Raw genomic sequence first — 20,393 nt, forward strand, 5'->3', positions numbered from 1 at the left:
GACATTTTAGTAAAATGGTCAGTTTCCTGTATCAAGCTCGAAGAGTGATTATTAGTTGTGTCTCCTTTTCCCTTATACTTGCCTTTAATACTTATACAGTATTTTCCAGAATCAGCTCACCCCATGTGCAGAACAGTAATCCTTGCAAAACTAATTCTTGGAGAGGCTTCAGCCTGATCTAGAAAAACTAAAAGCCTGATGGGACAGGGAAATGAGCTCAGCATATCTTAGACAAAATGGGTTTCTGATGGGACAAGTTTTGTCATGCACCTTAGCTGAAACTAAGATCATATGTGATAATTCTGTAAGATAATTTGTATACAACAAGTAATTGTGGAAAACTTTAAACCTGCAGATTTTGAATAGGTAGCCTTCACAGTTCAGCCCCTATTAGCTTGATCTGTTACTTTGTGGGCCAACAGCCCCTCAATTTAACCTTTAAAAAATACTAAACCAGTTAATGCTGCATAGGAATTCCTTTCTGTACAAGCTAAGAAAATCAGCGCTAGCAGGAAATTTCTCCACAGCTCTACCAAGGTTTTTCAAACTGGCATGAGGAGTGAGGACAAAATAGAGCCTTACCCCGAGGCAAGCTCAGCTCCCTCAGAAATGATGAGTCAAGGTCTGGCTTTGAATGCTGTTGGGGGTAGAGAGGGTTGTTTTGGTTTTTTGTTTGTTTGAAGGGAAACGTGAGATTTTCAGGGGAAAATGTTACCAGACAAACCTGTGCAGCACATCCTTTGTCTGCAAGAACTAGTTCCACTGCTTCTATCTATTAATTGCTGAAGTTGCTCAGAGCCTGTGAAAGCTGTTGTGTGGACAGGTATTTTGGTGTAAGAGCATTTATTTTATGCTGAAATTAGATCAATTCCTAACAGTGGTGCAGTCCCTGGTGTGCACAGTCTGAACAGAAGCTGGGTCCTTGTGCACAGTCCCACCAACAGCACTGTACTTCCACCCAAGTTGGCTGTGTTGCTTGTGGGGAGGATGAGTTGATATCTCAGTGCATCCAAGGTGAATCTCAGCTTTGCTGGTGCCGTACCAACCAATGCTTCTGCACTGGTACAGTGTTCCTAGCATAGGCAAACACTGAGCTGAAGCCTTGCCCATACAGCCAGTTGTACAGCTTTAATTAAATTACACTGTGGCTTTTTTGAAAGGACACACGTATACACTTGCCACCCTGTGTGTGCCTCACAACTTCAGTAAGCCCTGGGTTCCTTGTTCCACAAGCTTGCTATCTAGTCCATGGCCATAAATTACACTGGTGAAGCCATCCCAAGTCTAGATATGCCTGAACTCCTGATCTTTCTTGACAGTGAAACCTGCCCATCAATGTCAAGGCAGCATGCACATTATTGCTCTGTGTTTTCCTATCTCTCCCACTTTTCCTTACCTTTTCTTCGTTGCTCAGAATCCCTTTGTAAGTTCTCCATTTTGAGTTGTTATTTTTGTAGTTAATTTTAAATGTCTTTACATAAAAGTTGAAATTCAGCATCGTGGATCCGGAACCAGTGGTCTTAATCCCTTTTAACAAAATGCAAAATACATTTTCACTTGTTAGGTGTCTGTTTTAAAGGAACATTTTAGAATGCAAACACAGAAGACAAAACAGTTTGGAGGATTTTGCCTTCAAAGTCTTGGTTTATTTTTCAAACTATGTTGGAGTTGAGTTTAAAATTTAGGTGAATAATGGAAATCAGTTTTGAATTGTTAATTTAGAGCAATGGAATTCTTAACAGAGCCCAAATTAATGACTCAAAAAATGGTAATTGCTCTTTGACATCATGCATGGTTTATATCAGCAGTCTCTACATCTTTAGCTGCAACTGTAATTTACATTTGTAGAACTAAACCAAGAGCCAAAATCAGGAATTTAACAGAATCATAGAATGGTTTGGGTTGGAATGGACCTTAAGGATAGTCTAGTTCCAATCCTCCTCCATAGGCAGGGACACCTTCCACTTGACCAGGTTGCTCAGGGCCCCATGCAACCTGGTCTTGAGCACTTCCAGGGATGGGGCTTCCACAACTTCCCTGGGCAACCTCTCCCACTGTCTCACCACCCTCACACTAAAGAATTTCCTCCTAATGTCTAATCTAAATCCCCCCTCTTCCAGTATTAATCCATTACCTCTTGTCCTCTCGCTACAAGCCCTTGTATAAAGCCCCTCCCCAGCTTTCCTGTGTGCCCCTTCAAGTACTCAAAGGTCACTGTACGGTCTTCCCAGAGTCTCCTGTTCTCCAGGCTGAACAACCTCAACTCTCTCAGCTTTTCTTTGTAGGAGAGGTGCTTTCTTTTACCTGCACCATTATTTCAAAGACTATGACTTTAATGTTTGTTACTGACTCCAGAACTGCACCATTAATAGATCCTAAGCAATTGTTTATCATCCATCCAGACTCTACTGGCCTCCATGTAAGCATTTTGTTCTGAGCCTACAAACATGTTTACAGATCAGGTATAAACAACAGTTGAGTTCAACCCTATATCCCTATAGGAAGGCCAGTCTTGTAAATAGCCATGATATTATAATAGGAAAATAATATTCCTCAGTGCAGAATATTTCATTAGATTTAAGGGAAGAAACATTGCATTAATGAATTATTAGGTTTCAGTTTCTTCTCTAGCTGAAACCCCAGCTTCTAATAACCAGGCAGTGACATACCTGTTATTCTCTTCTTCTCTCCCAGGTCTATCTCCAGCCATTCACGACTGCTGCTGTGGTTAGAGGCCCAAGCCAATCCTGAGACTTGAAGCCAAACCTTGTCAGGAGACCACTGGAAGAGTTGCCCAAATTCGTTGGTCTCTTCCCAGTAGGAAGATGCAGTAACCTGGCTCTTGGAGAGGAATCCCTCTTCCAAGCTGAGAGATTTGTTGCAGCCTAGAAGTCCCCAGACAGACAGAAGGAGTTATTTTGCATTTTCACAGCATATTTTTATATTAGGCTAGCAACATATGAAGACCACCCACAACAGCAAAATCAGATGTTGCTTAATCTAGTGCTAGCCTGATGCTATCTATTAGCTGTGGTGTTTGCCAGTCAATTTGTAGTGGATGATCCAGTACCAGAGTGCTGCAGTCCCTCTCTTTCACCATTTTAACTCCTACACACACGACACCTTCTGAATCCATCTGTTATTTTTGCCATGTTGGTTTTTTAATCTCTGCAGTTTTGTCTCATTCCTGTGGAGACTTCTTATGTTTTTAAATTTCCCTTCTGAAACATACTTATGTTTTGAGATTGGCATTAACTAATTTTGCTGTACAAAACATTTCTCAGATGAAAGTGCTAAACTGAAAGGAACACTTTACTGTAAATATTTCATAATTCTCACCTGCAGTTAGGGCTAGGAAAGTTACTTATTAGAGCAACTCCTTGATACTGCTGCCAAGAGGTGATATCATGAAGATAATAGCTGCAGGTAAGTATTGTAAACTCCACTACAGAACCCGCAAAATTTCTGCACTTCAAGGTTCTTCAGAGAAAACGGGCCAGAGGAATAAGGTTTCAATGAAGTTAAAAATATTTGCCTGGCAGTTTCAAAGGCCTATACATGCTCTACACATTTTCAGTGAAAGAGTAAATGATTCAATCTCGGGTGACTGAAACATAATTCAAAAGAATGAGCGCGAACTTTTCCCCCCTCTTCACTATGTTTTATGCAAATGAGCAGCTTGACAGATTAAAGATGCTTTTGCATCTTGGAAAGTCATAAAGAAAAACTCATTCTGTATCAGTGCAATGTAAATATATTTTCATTCCTCTCTGTGTTTTCGTTCTTGTCTTGTATAACAAAGATGAAATTTATAAATATCTGAAGAGAAACTGCTTTAATTTTCTGCTACCTAAAGTACATAAAAATGAGATTATCAGATTGCCATTTTTCATATGTTGGCACCAGAAATGTAACAGCAGAATACCATTTCTCCTTCTTGTCTATGTACTTATGACCTATTCCTATTGTGTTTTCACTCTAGCTCACTTAACATCCCTTCAATTTTTTTATTCAACTTGCCAATTTAAAGTAATTGCTGCCCTAAAATATCCTTCCTAGACACAGCCTGATGTTCCCCCTGATCACTTTACAAAACTTTTACAGAAAATACTGAAAGAAAAAGGTAAAAATTGAGCAGCTAGAAATAAAGCCATTATTCTTACCATTTGAAGTAAATATAAACCGCTTATCTGACAGAGAACCTCTGTAGGAAAAGAAAAAGGTAATTCAGCCTTTTGGGTAGCAGTCCCAGGATCACTGAGGTACAATTTCAGAATCTCTGTTTATCTAACAAAATATCTCTGGCCATGTAGCCGCTTGCTTTGCTGGCTGGCTACTGACCCCAGTGAGAGCACTCTTGTGCATCTCTCACTGTAACTGAATTCAGATCCATTTTTTTGACCATTTGTTATGCTTTAGAGTGACTCCCCAGCACATCACCCTGTTACTCTGGCTGCACACTTTGCTTTTCTCCTCTGCACAAGCCCTGTACTGCTGTGGGAAAGCTTTTTACTGCTCCTCAGACTGGCGACTTGAGAGTATTCAAAAGAGCCCAGAATGGGAAAGCTCTCAATGACTTTCTATTAGTCTAAGTGCACATCTAGTTTGAAGAAAATCCAGCGTTAAGCACTGTGAAAGAATTACATTCGATGGTGACTAAACCACATCAGCTCTGAGCATCCCTGCTTGGGCTACACATCGCAGCCAGATGGAATTAAAACTACCCCTTTGTTTAATCTGTGTGGGAACATCTGTGGCTCCCCTTTTCCTCCTTCTGTTGTGGACTGCTTCACTTCAGGAGAAAAGCCATTTCTTGAGCCATTCCTCACGACCCTGCACAATGCAAGACAAGATAAAGTCACACTGTAAGGGAAAGATGTGCTTTCCTTGGCCTCCCGTGGAGCCACTTGCTGATTTCCAACGAGATGCTCTGGAGGCTTTTTTCCAAAAGTGATGACTGTGAATGGATGCCTAATAAAAATCAAAGCTGGGGTTTGAATGTGAAATTAGTTTGGATTTCTTAAAAACCTGACCCCTTCCACATCACTCCGATTAGCTGTACGCATCACTTGCCCCTTTTGAAAAGCCTTGGCTGGCATGACTGAGCAGTAAAACAACTTCTGCACTTAAGCATCAAGACAGCTCCCTTTCAGGCTGCCCTTTTTTGTTGGCCAGGAAAATTTCCCCCGAGGTCCTGTCTGTGGGCTAACAGCAGTGTGCAGGGCTGTATGTTTTGAGAGCGCTGCAAACGGAGAATAGCAAAGTGGCCCCATGTCAAGGTCAATAAAAACACTGCCTCTTTTTGTCACTGAGGGAAAACTAATGACTACAGGCAAGTGAAGCCCTTCAGAGATGATGAAGAACATGGGAGGGAGCTGATTTATTTGGGCATGTAGGCGGTAAAGTAGCTAGAAGGAGAAACTCCAAGCCCTCCCTCCCACGTCTTCCCCCCTCAGGCAGTCAGTCCTCAGGGGCGATCAGGATCAGATGTGCTCTGCTTGCTTCAAACCAGTTTGACATGACAACTGAAACTATTTTATCTTTCTTAGTTAATACAAAGCAGTCCATTTCAAGAGAAAAGAAGCAAATAAACACCGATGGTGATCAGTAAAACCTACCCAAAACAGAAATCACAGCGGTCCTCAAATACTTATTTATGAGGTAAAGCTTTGTAATAAAAAAGTCACCCAGGTCCCTTCCAAACAGATGGCTTCAATTTTAGCAAAGGGAAGGGAGGAAGTTAGCATTTTAAAAATCTATAAAGCTATGAAATCAAGCTGAAATATTCTTGCTATAATTCTGCAAGTCACTGAAGAGGACAAACTAATTCACTAAGTGGTAAGTCATCGGTTTCCTCCTGTGACAGGTGGCATTTGTCACACAAATCTGACTTTGTCCTTTAAGGGATGGTATCACCCCATGGTCCTCATTCCTCTGACAACCTTTAGGATCCTGCCTCAGTAGCACTACTGGAGCAGGACTACAAGGGAGACCTGTGCTGGTAACTCTGCTTAAAAAAGATACTGCTTCCCATAATAAATTTCTGTTAGCATAAAATCCTTTTTTTTCTCTTTTTCTTTCTTTTTTTTTCTTTTTTTTTTCCCAGTCAGTCTCAAGTCAGCTTCTTTATAAGCAGTGCAGCTTAACCCTGAATCTCCTCTACCACAATTCACAAGCATGTGGTCTCCTGCATTTTCAGAGATTCGAAGATTAATTATTACACGTGCATGGACGTACAGTCACAGGCCAGCTCACACCACAAAGTTACAGTCACAGAGTCACAGAGTGGTTGGAGTTGGAAGGGACCTCTCAGGATCATCTAGTTCAACCCCCCTGCCAGAGCAGGATCATCTACAGTAGATCACACAGGAGCACGTCCAGACAGTTTATGAATGTCTCCAGAGGAGACTCCACAACCTCTCATACATTTTTACTGGAGCATTAGGACTGCCAAATAAATCCAGCCACTTGATCTTCATTATAGCATTTGTGGGTGCAGGCTTATGCATGGATCACCTCACAGATGCCAGAGCATAACAAGTCGCTGAAGAACAGAGGCAGGGAGGCGAAGGTCAGCTCTTGTGGCTAGTGAGCCAGTGAGCTCCAGCTTCACCCTCACATTACAACGCAGCTATTTAACAGCTCGATGCACTTCAGCAGCAGCTTTGGATGAGGTCAATTTCAGCTCAAGTTGCTATATAATTTAAATATACTGAAATCCACTATAAATGAGATTTTAAAAACTTGAGTAAGCTTTTATTTAAGGGCGTCTAAAAAGCTCTTAAAGCACTGCTATCTAAGCACCATTTTTTTCTTGTTGACACTGGCTGCTCCACAGGAATTTCTTGCAGTGTGTAGGTATCCTGAGGACAGGAAAGCCATGCAGCTTTGGAAATCATAGAATCATAGAATCATAGAATCCTAGGGGTTGGAAGGGACCTCGAAAGATCATCTAGTCCAACCCCCCCGCCAGAGCAGGGTCACCTAGAGTACATCACACAGGAAGGTGTCCAGGCAGGTTTTGAATGTCTCCAGAGAAGGAGACTCCACAACCTCTCTGGGCAGCCTGTTCCAGTGCTCTGTCACTCTTACAGTAAAAAAATTTTTCCTGATATTCATCTTAAACCTCCTATGCTCCAACTTGTATCCATTACTCCTTGTCCTATCACTGGTCTTCACTGAAAAAAGCTTAACTCCATCGTCTTGACACTCACCCTTTACATATTTGTAAACATTGATGAGGTCCCCCCTCAGTCTCCTTTTCTCCAAACTAAAGAGACCCAGCTCCCTCAGCCTTTCCTCATAAGGGAGATGTTCCACTCCCTTAATCATCCTTGTGGCTCTGCGCTGGACTCTTTCAAGCACTTCCCTGTCCTTCTTGAACTGAGGGGCCCAGAACTGGACACAATATTCCAGATGTGGCCTCACCAATGCAGAATAGAGGGGGAGGAGAACCTCTCTTGACCTACTAACCACACCATCTTACATCTTACATCTTACAAAAGCCTTGCTAAAGCATGAAATGCACTGGTTCATTTTCTTAGTAAACAGACTCTGTTTCTAGGAACATTTTCACATTTTGAAAGAAAAGGATTTCCCTGCGTCCTCCAGTTTTCCTCTCCTGGGATAATGGGCTCATGCCAGCAGTTCTTCTGCTCCTGGAATTGTCGCAGCTGCCAGGAGCACCAGAACCATCCTGGGGAAGCACTCTGCTGACATGCCCATGTTTCTCAAAATCTATGCCATGTAGCTTGCAGGCAGCTGACACAGTTTGAGCCCATTTGCCTATGGCTCCCTGTATAATCTGTAGAAAGAGAGGATTGTGTCCTCAGGGCAATTCAGTCTCTTTGAGATGTGCATCATCTTCAAGGAGTACACCTGTCTGCCCTTGGTACTCAGGAGAGCTAAGGGGGCTGCACTCCTCCTTAGGGAGTTCTCTCAGGGGCCTCACACTAACTGGACTAAATCTGAGCCCTGGAGGCTGGCACCAGCCTGGAAGCACAGGTTTCAGCTCTCCTTCAAGTTGGAATTTTCCCACTTGATGTCACAGGGACAACTTGGAATCTCTGTGGGTACTTCTATTACTATAAGGAAATGTATTGGTTATGTTGTGAATAGCAATATTAAAAGGATGCTTGGCAGTTAAGGTGGTGGGTTGATTACGGAAACTGTGTTTTCACCTAGTATGTGTATGTTTGCTGTCTTCTACACTTCATTCATTGCCCACTAGAACTTGTACTGTGAACAAAAAATGCATATGGAAGTCCTGGCTGCCTTATAACATTTTATGTGCTACTGTCTGACTTACTCCTGTGGGCTTCTCAAGGATCACAAACATACGAATATATGTAAGTGGTTCTGTAACATCTTTAGTTAGTGCACAAAATATTTAATTTAGGGTTTCACTAAGCTGGTATGTGTGAGGGAAAGAATTTGTGTTATTTATTTTAAGGAAGGGCTTGGTGTCTCAGCTGAGCTTTCAGTCCTGCTCTGCTTGGGACAAATTTATATTAATTTTCTAAGTCAATTAACTTTCAAGCAACATGTAAGACAAATAGAAAATATTTAGTCTTTGTATGCCTTCCACTAGTGGTTTACATGCTACCCAGCTTTATACACTCCAGTGCACATAAAGCATTTCAATCTGTGCTGAAGTTTAAGCACAGTAACAAATGAAATTAATGCTTCTTTTTTTTTTAAATTAATGACCATGTTTGTAAAATTGTCAGAAATGTGTGGAGAAATCATGGAGAAACCAGGAGAGAAGTGTAAAAAAGATATATTCCCTTAGCTCTTGTAGAGTATGAGACTGAGGAGATTTCCCTTCCTACAAACAAAAAAAACTTCATGTAAAATCCAGATAATGTTTGAAAATTAAAAAATATAAACCAGCAGGAGCAACAGAGGCAATTGCTGGAAGGGCTTACTGTGCTGGATAGAGATTAGAGGATTTCTTTCTACTTCAACCACAGTACAGTTAAAAGTCAGAAGCTAAGTGGTAAATAGAACACCTTTGCTATAAATATTCTAAAATAGAAAAACTCTAAACATGTCAAAAGCACAATATATAAGAAGTTGATCATTAAACCCCGTATTGCTCAACGGCACTTTTTCTTTATTCATTCTTCCTAACGTTTTAAAACTTTAACATGAATTTAGCGTGATTTCTTAACATATCGATTAAAGGTGTTTGTTGCAGAACATTCTTCTTTCATGTATCTGCTAACAGGGTAATTTGAAAATATGTTTTGGAAGGAAAAGAAGGAAAAAAAAGAAAAGGAGAAGAAAATACTGCCCCACATGGGCATGAGCCACTGAAGACTTGAAATATTTTCCTATATCCAATGCCAACACCATTTTAATACAGCTGTAGAAACAAAGTCGAAAAAACCCTAGACCCACAACTAACACCTTTTACTCCCCAAAAGAGCATCCCCACCTGCTTCTGCTGCTCTGGGCAGTGCACTGTGCCCTGCCAGCAGTACTCACTCGAGCGAGGGGACGCCGTTGGCGACGACGCCTTCGTAGCGGCTGGCGCCCTTCTGCTGGGTGACGCTGATCTGGCCGCCCAGCTCGTCCGCGATCACGCCCGCGTGTATCGCCGACTTGCACAGCAGCGAGGTCTGAAAGGCAGCACCAGTCAGAAGCTGAATCTCAGAGCACCCATCTGACAAACTGCTAGTGCTTTCACTTGGGTACTAAGTGCTACAGCTCATTACATCTGGCAAAGGCTCAAGACCAATGAGAGGTGGGCAGGGAAGGTAGGGGGAAGAAAGACCAGTAATCTTTGAAAAAAATACCTCCATTTCCAAATTTTTTTAAATTTTTTTTTTTAAATGCAAAAGCCAATAATCCACTTCTGAGTAGGTGGTGAAAGATTTTAACCTAGTAAGTGTTGTGGCATTCCTCAGCAAAACAAAGTCAAAGGCAGGGCAACTCTGCCAAGAGAAGAGAACAATTACTCGAGGGACTAAGGCAGGCCTATCTATTACTGTGCCTTAGGATTTGAGTCATGGCATACATTAGGATATTTGGCTATGTCTTCACTAGCTGCTGCTGGGTTTTAAGTATAGTCCATTTGCCAGAATCTTGGCTGGGATAACACTGAAAAATACAAGCAGGACAACTTCGGTGCCAACTAGGTGGCATTAATGTGCCACTGGGCTAGGACAGAGCAGAGGGGCCAGCAGGAAGGGGCAAAGGAGACATTCCCAGGGTTACTGGCAGAGATTGATATCGCTCACAGGGGCCCAGGTTGGGCTAAGGTACTGGCATAGCTGGGGTCCCAGCTGTCCCCTCTGGGGAAGGCTGGGAACACAAAGGCATCAGGGCTCCAGGAGAGCCCCTCAGGTTCTTCCCGACAGAAAAGCTGAATCGCCCTTAACATAGAAGGGAAAACTTCTTTAAAAAATTCCTCTGCACAGATAAGATCTGCATGAGGTCACACCATTTGCTGCTTTTCTTTCTTAATCACCCCAACTAAGGAAGGGCAGGAATAATTCCAGCTAATGAGAATGTAAGTTGGCATTTCTTTGTTGCTTCAGCTCTGCCACTTCCCAGGCTGGAGCAGCCTGCTTGAATAACTGGATGAACAGGTTAAACACGAACACTGACTTTCTGGAAACTCAGCAACTGATTTTACTTCAGTGGTATCATTCAACTTACTCCACTCTGAAAGATGTAAAAATCTCACAGGCATGACATGAGGGAAGTCCACAGTGAGGGGCACAGAGAGGGGAGAGCACTGTGTGATTGGAACTATGGATAAAACCAACCACTCAGGCAACTATTTTGTTTTGAAGAAGGAGCAGTTAAAACAACCCAAGATGTTGGTAGTTATCAGTGGAAGTGATTAGGCAGTGTTTAATATTTATTTCATATCAGAGCAGATTGTTGGGATATTGCAGGCGTAATCTTAAAGAAAACCCACATGTTATTGAAATGTGTTTTTTTTTTCCTACAAGAGATTTTCCTACCATTTTAGAAAAGAAAGGCACAAAAAAGTAAAATGTGAAATCATAGGAATATTTAGTAGATGGATGAGCACTGCCTCGAGAGAGACAACACCCGTGCAGGGTTTTTCCAGAAAGCCAGAAACCGCAAGTCAGTAGGTGAATGTGAGAATTGGTGGACTTTGTTCTCACACAATTGATTGGTCTGTTTGAAAAGTGTCTCTGTGTGCTTATATACTGATAACACACTCATATACTGATAATAAAAGGTGTACCTAACACAGCTGGGAAGAATTACTGACAAAAGTCAAGCAGCAAAAGTCGAAACCAAGTTGTGCTGTGTTTCCCTCTTCTGTCTTTATAAATTTTCTCTTATTATCCTGGGTACTTACATCTCTGTATCCTTCTCCGATATTCCCAGAGATGTCACCTGCTATGTCTCTGCAGCCAGCAGGACAGTATCTGCTGTAGTGAGAGAAGAGAGGATTCTTTAAAATACGAACAGTAGTGACAATACACAGAAACAAACTTGTACAAAAGATACGCTCTCAAACAAATATTTTAGCACTAAGTTCTGGCTGATGGTCTCTTAGTGAGTCTAAGAGGTAAATAAATGGGACCTTGAGTTCATGGGCAGACTGCATAAGGCAGCACACAAAGACCCAGAAAAGCAGTTCTGCAAAGGTATTTCTGTTTAATTCTCTTGTTCTAGATATGCTACCACTTGAGTTTTCAGCACAGCCCAGATAAGAAGCCTACATGCACATCCAGACAGCAGCCAGAAGGGCACAATTTATTGCCCTTTCAAATCCTATCACAAGGTTCAAGGAACCAAGAAATTATAGTATGTTCTCAGATAAACTTGTATCAGCTACGGCATGATCTGCTCACAGCAGAAGCACTGGAAATTGAGGCTACTTTGAATTTCAAAGTGGAAACTCTTTTTACATATACCATGTATATGTATGCCCAAATGACACTTGTTTTGTAACTCTATTCCCTCTTTTTTTCTGGGCCACAGACTTTCATTCTGCACTACTGCTTTTCACAACTGGGCCTTGGACTATTACAGCATTGGAGCTCAAAAAACTCCATTTCTCCAGAAAACCAAGATAGTATCTCCCTTACACAGCATTTTCTAAGAACTGGCCCAGATGACAGCTACAGCAAAACAAGCCACAGCACAGGGAGCTGCAAACTCTCTTTACCTGTATTCATTGTTTGTGTAGTGGTTCCCTCGCTCCAAACATGTTATTAGATCTGTGAAAAGTTTACAAATGTCAATCCCCATTGCAGGATGTGGAAGTAAAGACAAATATTTGGCTAAACATGAGATTACATTTAAAGATCTCTCTGTATAATACTTAAACAAGGAACAGATAGAAGTTAGATAGAAAGAAACAGCTATGTTTTTCCCTTCTTTTAATCTTCCTCTTTTCCTCTTTCGAGGTTTTACACCTTCAACAAAGTTGCACAGACCCCCAGAATATTAAATGTAGAAATCAAACCTTAATGTCTCTTGTCCCTTCATCCTATCACTGTTGTAGACACAGGAGCCCAAAATACCAGCTGAGCTCCAAGGAGAAGATACTAATTTTCTCTTTCACTAGGCCTGTATTGCAACTTGCAGGGGTAGGATTTCAGCAGTTATTTTATCTGGTTAATATTACAGCTACTTCTTGCACACATGCTACTAAAATTATCATGATTCGTGCTAATCTGGAAATATTTAGGACCAAACATTTGGACTAAAGTCTATGTGTATAAAGAAGATAATGAAATAGGAGGGGCTATGCTACCAATCCTTTAGAAATAGTGCTTTTGGAGTTCACTTTACCTGGATGATCACTACTGGCGTAGGACAACAGAAAGCCTCGTCCTGACACGTGGGATCCACTCTCAAAGTGAATAGTTGCTTCATTGCTATCCAGAATGATTTCTCTGAGGACAGGCTTCACATTACCACAGTACGGCCCTACAGACCAAACAAAAAAGATTTCAGAAGTTTAGATGACAAGATTAGACTGGAATATTCCCATGATTAGCAAAGTTTTGTAACAAGCTATTCTCCTCCAACCCAAATGTTGACAAAAGGGTTTTGGCTTCACTCCTTTATAGGCACTGAGCTCCAAAGTTACCCTGACAAGGAGTGGCCAGGATCCAATTGTCTCTCCATGGCAGCAATTCCAGCACCCACGTCTTTCATCACATAAGCCTTAAGAGAATGATTAATGCCCTTTGGCCTTTGAAGTACAGCATGCTTACAAGCATGAGTTACAGCAGTAACTCAGCAGAGCAAAGAACAGAACACTCAAAGGCAATCCAGGGGATCTACACAGGGTCCCCTAGATAAACTCTCCAAACACGTACAGCTCACTCTGCTGTGGCACAGCAGCCATTCGGGAAAGTTTAGGATCACAAGGAGGGTACCTGGTTTTCAAGGACATGTGGGCCACAAGCCAAAATTGCACTACAAGGCAGTGCTGCTTTGCTCAGAAAATGTCTTAATTAATTTTCCTTTTAAAAACACTGTCAGACCACTGAAATATGCAGTTAAAATCTCTGGAGCTTTTAACAAAACAGATTGGGAGAGAAAGGGGAAGAAGGGAGAGGGACAGGGAGATAAGAGCCTTGTGCTTACAGAGAATTAGATAAGGGCATTACAGCTACCAACTGCAGTATCTTGGAACAGTCTTTGGAACACTCCTTTCTTGTGACAGCAGGTGTGCCTAGGACTCTTAATAATTACATTTGCTTCTTCAAAAGTAAGTTCCTGAAGGGAGCTTTCTTTCTGTTGAGATTGCCACAGTCTTTGCTCTTGCCTTCTGGCACCGCACCTGGGTGCAAACACTTGTCCCTGGCCGCCCCCAGGCACAGATGACAAAGCATAACCAAAGCAGTTTGGGGACACTGTTTTGAATTTATGAGAATGCTTACATTAGAAACTGCTTAGAAGAGGCTTTTGTAAAATAGCAGGGTTTTTCCTCAAGAGAAAGAATAAAAAAAGACTCTTTACAAGCCCTCAGCCCATTTGTTCTGGTGACTGACAGCTTTTAGATCCTAAAGCAAGTCCTTGGGAGGAAAAAGGATCACTTTGATTTTTCCTAGGCAACCTCATTTTATTAGTGGTGGCTACTTCAGGGCAACTTAGAGCAGACATAAAAGAAATTACAATCACAGCACAAATTTGATGAGTGCTGCCTTTCCTAGAAGGCTCCTAAGAGCCTCATAATTTTGCTTGATACTCTTGGGAGAGTCTTTCTCAATACTTCACCAACCTTAAAAAACTATTGAGATCAGCCTATAGAGTAGTTTGAGCCAATGACAGCCAGAATGGGACAAAGCAAAGGCAAAACTCTGTCTTTTGGCTTACAAAAATCAGGCAGCGAAGCCAGGCAGGCAAAGAAACAAGCAATGAGCGTGACATTTCCCTGGAGTACTAGCGCTGAAAATGACTCATGACTTAGTCAGAGTAAACAATGTCTATAAAAAGGGTTAAACAAATTGCTTAGGAAATGAACTTATCAAAAAGACAGCATCTGACACTGTGTCATACTAGACAACTGCATGAGTGATTTATTTGAGAAGGTCTTTTGTGTCAGATTGCAGTGGGAGATATAAAGTGCTAACTTAGATATTCTTTTTTTTTTTTTTTTCCCCCAAGAAAAAGGGGAAGAAGACAGGGAGGCATTGCATTTCTTCAAAATAAAACACCTGAGAAAGCTTTAGTCTTTTTCTTCTCTCAAGGACTGTCTCTATGTATTTTCTCACAAGTGCTCTTTGGCTTTCTCCCTTGCAGCAACTGGCACTGACCTGTCTGCTCTGGAGGTATAATTTAGATGGCTGATTCACTCAGCCACACACCAGCTGGATCAGGTCTATGTGTCTGTCCTCCAGTAGCAAGTCTACATACATTCCAGCTAACTATACAAACAAATCACACATTTCATAAGCAAAGCAATAAAATAAATAATAAAATCTAGACACATAGAATTGTATAATCAAAAAAAAAAAAAAAAGGCAAAAAATTCAGAAACAATTGGATTAAGAAATCAGCATGCAATGCCTAAGGACAAGTTTCTACTGTTAAGTAACAAATCCAAGAAGGGTTACCAAGTTATGGTTATTGTCTGCCAAGAGCAGTTCTGGTGTACCAAGAGACTCCATAGGTAGCTCAAATCTAAGGGGGCCTAGGACTAATTAATTAAAGGATATAGAAGCAAGAAACAGTATCCACTGAAAGAAGGAATATTTTCCAAAATTGTATCTGTTTCTGCATAGATTGGGAGAAAAAAAATAATTGTTTTATTAATACTACAGAACATTCACTTATTTCTTTGTGATCTGAGGTTGCCTTTCAAAACATTGCAACAGGTGTCCTAAGGAATTCAGGTAATATATCAGTCCTACACTGCCAGGTCTTCAGACTGTCCTGAGATCTAGCAGAGTTTATTTCTGTGCTGTCAAATACAGAAATGAGTACTGAAAAGTAGGGTTTAGTAAAAAGTTTAAGCATTATCTCACTCCTCTATTGCTGCCTGTAGAGAAACTGATCAGATACCAGTTTAGCTGAGGGGTTCTTTACTCCCTGAAAGAACTACAGACACCTGCAGTCTGTTTTTAGGAAGAGGTGTTATTCTGCACTTTTCAGTGTTTGTTGTGTTTCAAGTGACAAATACAAGCACCTTTCTGATTGTATTTAGTCAATAATACTGTTTTATGTTTGGCAACACCTCTCTCCATTTTGCCAAGTTTTTGCAGAGTGGCATTTTTCACAGAATCATAGAATGGTTAAGGTTGGAAGCGACCTTAAACATCATCAAGTTCCAATCTCCCTGATACGAGCAGGGACACCTCCCACTAGGACCAGGTTGCACAAGGCCTCATCCAACCCGACCTTGAACACCTCCAGGGAAGGGCATCAACAACCTCCCTGGGCAACCTATGCCAGCACCTTACTACCTTCATGGTGAAGAATTTCTTCTTGATATCTACCCTAAATCTATTCTCTTTCAGTTTAAAACCATTACCCCTTGGCCTCTCACTACCTTCCCTGGTGAAAAGCCCCTCCCCATCTTTCCTATAGGCCCCTTCAGGTACTGGAAGGCCACTCTAAGGTCTTCCAGGAGCCTTGCCTTCTCTTCTCTTGTCTTCTCTTGTCTTCTCTTCTCTTCTCCAGGCTGAACAGCCCCAACTCTCTCAGCTTGTCTTCATAGCAGAGGTGCTCCAGGCCTTTGATCATCTTCGTGGCCCTTCTCTAGACCCTCTCCAACAGCTCCATGTCTTTCCTGTGCTGAGGGCACCAGAGCTGCACACAGTATTCCAGGTGGGGTCTCACCAGAGCAGAGTAGAGGGGCAGAATCCCCTCCCTGGCCCTGCTGGCCACACTCCTTTTGATGCAGCCCAGGACACAATTGGCTCTCTGGGCTCCAGCACACACTGGCGGCTCATGTTGAGCTTCTCATCTACTACCACCCCCAAGTCCTTCTCCTCAGGACTGCTCTCTATCCATTCTCCCCCAGCCTGTATTTCTGCCTGGGGTTGAACTAACCCAGGTGCAGGACCTTGCACTTGACCTTGTTGAACTTAATAAGGTTGGCACTGGCCCACTTCTCAAGCCTTTCAAGCTCTGTCTGGATGGCATCCCTTCCCTCTAGGGTGTCAATGACTCCACACAGCTTGGTATCATCAGCAAACTTCCTGAGGATACACTCAATCCCATTGTTCATGTCTCCAACAAAGACGTTGAACAGCACTGGTCCCGATACTGATCCCTGGGGAACGCCGCTCCTCACTTGCTTCCACTTTTAACTTCAGATTCTCATTTTCCCCCTAACCAATTTATTTTACACTGACAGTCTTCCAAGAAATTTCCCAGGGAGACAACTTTTTATTAGAAAATAAAACTGATTCCAGGCCAAGACACTTTTCTGGGTTCAGTTTTGACTGATCAGAGAATTTTACGCTTTCATCTGTCTTCCAACTTTCTTTAGAAAAATAATGTATTTGGTTTTAACCTCTTTCCTATGCACTTCCATACAGCAATCCTCCATTTACTTTAATGTTGTAAAGGCAAAAGCAAAAGGATAGTCTTCCAGGCTCCCTACATTTTAGCTTGTGGTATCCCTGAATTAGATGCACTTTTTCTACACAGAGTAACACCCAGCAGATTTGCTCTTCATTGACTTACCTGTTACCTTCAATACATATATTGTGAGATTTTATAGACATTAGAAGATTAAAACCAATCAGCATCTTTAGACACTAGACTTCATCTGAAAACTGTATTTATTAGTCAGTGTTTTCCACTTGCAATTGAGGTGACAAAAATACTACTTTATAATTTACTTTTAAAACTCATAAGTGTTTCCTGCCTTCATTCTACCTAGGATTTACTGATTTCTCCAGGCTGTCTATATGAATACTGTGCAACCATAGTGGAGAGGCAGGATGATGGAGAAAGCCTTGGTTCTTATCTGGTATGAAAATGAGAAACCTGTTTATAGAGTCCTATTAACTTTTACTGCAGCATTTGGACTTGACTCTGGATAAATATTTAATTCCTAAACTTGGGACTAAGCCAAAAGTTTTTTAAGATCCCTTTTGAGAACTGCCAGATCACGTTATCAGTTTTTCATCTTCTAATCTTAGCTATGAGGTGAGTTGTTTTGCATTTTTGGCTTGAAAAACTAGTCATAAATGTTGATCTCTCTCCCTGTTTCCTGTTGAAGTGACTAGACTGGAGCTCTGCTAGGGTAAGTAGGCAGGAGTATTTGGTTTGTTTACTAAGAACAAAGAAAAGAGTTTGATTTAATAAGCAGATCTATAACATGTCATGAAACTGAGTAGGTGTTCTCCATATTTCAGCATTACTACATCTAGATGCCAGGGCCTTTTCTTCTTTCTGTGTCTCATTAACGAGTTGACCTAGCTGTGGTTCCGTCTGTTTGCTCCAGATTCTGTAATATATATATATAATTAGTTTATTTTTATTTTAATTCTGCATGAGAACTTTTGTAGGCCTAGGGATTTTGAATATACCTAATATAATATTCTCTATAATTAAGCTAACATTTAATACCTTCATCCAGAACTCCTGATCTGCTTGAATGGTTAAAGTGGCTTAAATGTAATACTTTTATTTTGGAATCACTGTCCCCAAGCAGTATTAACATCCTGCAAGATAAATGGCAAAAAGTCTCGTGGATATCCTTTGGCTGGCTCTTCTGGAGACTGAAGAGATTCTTTTACATGTTGTTTATTTTTTAAATGTTAGCAGTAGTCTGCTGCTTTTGTCTTTTTCATAATAGTGTTGTTTTGCAAATCTGATTATCTTTACAGCATTGTCTGGATTTATGAAGTCTAGTTTACTGCTATTGTCAACCAGGCTCTGGCATACTTCCAGAGATTGCTTTGTTGAATTATGTTCCTTTATTTTTCCTACTTCCCTTATGAAGCGCTGTGCCTAGAGGACTCTTCTCTCACACCAGCTGGCAATGTCTACATGCTGTTTGTTTCTGTAGTTCTTAATATTTTCTGCCTTTTCTGTAAGATTACTGGCTTTTAAATGTAATTCTGGCCCCCTTTAGCTATTGCATGTCCGGCTCATTATGCTTGTTCTCCTTTCAAATTCCTCAACTTACTTTGAAGTCTGGAGTTTGACATCTGCAGAGGTCTTTAAGAAACCCAGTTTAGATATCAACTTGTAACATCCCCTCTTCAGTGGGGGATCTTCTCCCTTTTCTTTAGCTTTTGTCTTCCAGAGTAGGGGATGGCTGGTGAGCAATGCGTAGCAATGATCCCATGGATCTGCCTCTCCAGGATTGCAATTTCCTAAGGAGTTTGTTTGGGGAAAACAATGTTTCAATTGTGATCCTTATATTTAGAAGCCTCTTCTCAAATAAAGCAGTCTGGAAGTACCTCAATAGCTGTGGAAGGACAGGGGATGTGATGAAAATGGATTATGCTTGCTTTACTTCAGAGCTAGAAACCCAGCCAGAGTGTAAGTCTTTCACTAACAGCTCACAAAACCAGCAAGGATCTGTTGTATGAAAACATCTGCATTCTTGAAATTCATCTCCAACCCACGTTCACACAAATGCTTCACTTTCATAAGCAGTAACTCCTCCTCTTCCCCTACCAAGGAGGAAAGGAGCGAGGAGAGAGGCCTCCTCTTTGTTCAAATGCTGCCACGCACACGTGCAGGGATAACCAGCGTTACTCTGCAGGGATACACCAGCGTACAAAAAAGGGCTGCTCTGTGTCAGTCTTTGCAGGACATGGGGAAGGTGGTGTTTAATAACTCAGAGTTGACAGAATAGTCACATTTGTTAGTCAGGATGAGACAGCTGTTATTCAACACTTAACTTTGCAACAAAGTCTGACTGGTAAGCATTTCCCATTTTAGGAAAACCAAATATAACTGTTAGCATTTTCAGAGGGAAAATGCCAAAGACTGTAATAAAGGAAAGAAAAAGGCATCCAAGCAGAGTCAGGCTGGAGAAGTAATTACAATTTAAAAAGGGCCAACAGCAGTGGTTGTAGGTCTGCCTGCTTGACCTCAGGTGAGATTCCCCCACTTCAAACACATCTGTGGTTTCAGCCAAACCCAAAGACAGAAGTGCAGCAACAGTAAAGTATCATTAGTACAGAGCTGTAGCTGTTTAACAAAAACCACAGGAAGACACACAATACACTTCATGCAGCTAAGAGGAAAAAGAAGTTCATTTGATAAAACAGAAGCAGAGATTCTTTGTTGTATGTCTGCCCAGAGCTGAAAGCTCAGAATACTACAACCATTCAGGCGAAACCCAACTGTTAGAAGAGTTCTGACTCTTGAGAGACTGCTCAACGTGATCTTCAGAAAGAACTAGTCTGGGCATCTCACTGGGTTTCCTGAAATACCAGAAACGATACTGCAATAACAAGTTTCCTTTGAGGGGCAAAAAAGAAACTTGGCCACACCCTTTATTCAAGCAAGATATTAATTACAATACACAATAAGGTGAGACTGGTTTCATGAATCCCCTCAAGTCATAATGCCAGGTAGGAGGCATCCAAAGGTGCTGGGTTCTCCTGCACACCCGCACGCGTAAGTGTGCGCACCCACACATGCGTACCCTGTCCCTCCACAGCCATCAGACACTTGTGCATCTGTAAATGCTCCATTTGTCTAATAACCCTTAGTGACAGAGTATGGGGAGGAAAGAGCACTTTCAGTAATTTCTCTATTTCACACTAGTTACTGGCTGTAAATTATGCGAGAACAAGTTAAATGCACTAACTCCCCAAATTATTACTAGTCACTCAGCAGATCTGACATCCACCCCAGAGGAACACATCAACTTCCTACTGACTGCAAGTGAATGGAGCAGTAAGTAGGCACTTATCTCTTCCTGAATCTCTCTCTCCAGTCAAGACTAATGATCATCTCAAAATTAA

The 20,393-nt window shown here is 41.5% G+C and overlaps 1 protein-coding gene across 3 annotated transcripts in view; it reads right to left on the reverse strand.

Annotated features, from left to right (window-relative positions):
* Positions 1–20,393, reverse strand: part of DCBLD1 (discoidin, CUB and LCCL domain containing 1) — a 49,465-nt gene that overhangs the window by 10,022 nt on the left and 19,050 nt on the right. For 2 of the 3 annotated variants that reach the window (XM_051615498.1, XM_051615501.1), the window contains exons 3-9: positions 12,790–12,927; positions 12,161–12,212; positions 11,345–11,417; positions 9,490–9,623; positions 4,164–4,204; positions 2,670–2,885; positions 1,397–1,527 (exon numbers count right to left, since the gene is read on the reverse strand). In XM_051615498.1, coding sequence (XP_051471458.1) covers positions 1,397–1,527; positions 2,670–2,885; positions 4,164–4,204; positions 9,490–9,623; positions 11,345–11,417; positions 12,161–12,212; positions 12,790–12,927 — 785 coding nt within the window. Of the gene's footprint in view, positions 1–1,396; positions 1,528–2,669; positions 2,886–4,163; positions 4,205–9,489; positions 9,624–11,344; positions 11,418–12,160; positions 12,213–12,789; positions 12,928–18,595; positions 18,629–20,393 lie in introns of those variants that run through there. The other variant, XM_051615500.1, reaches the window with a different exon arrangement.

Source organism: Apus apus, chromosome 3 (genome assembly GCF_020740795.1).
Source record: "Apus apus isolate bApuApu2 chromosome 3, bApuApu2.pri.cur, whole genome shotgun sequence".
NCBI classification, from domain to species: Eukaryota; Metazoa; Chordata; class Aves; order Apodiformes; family Apodidae; genus Apus; species Apus apus.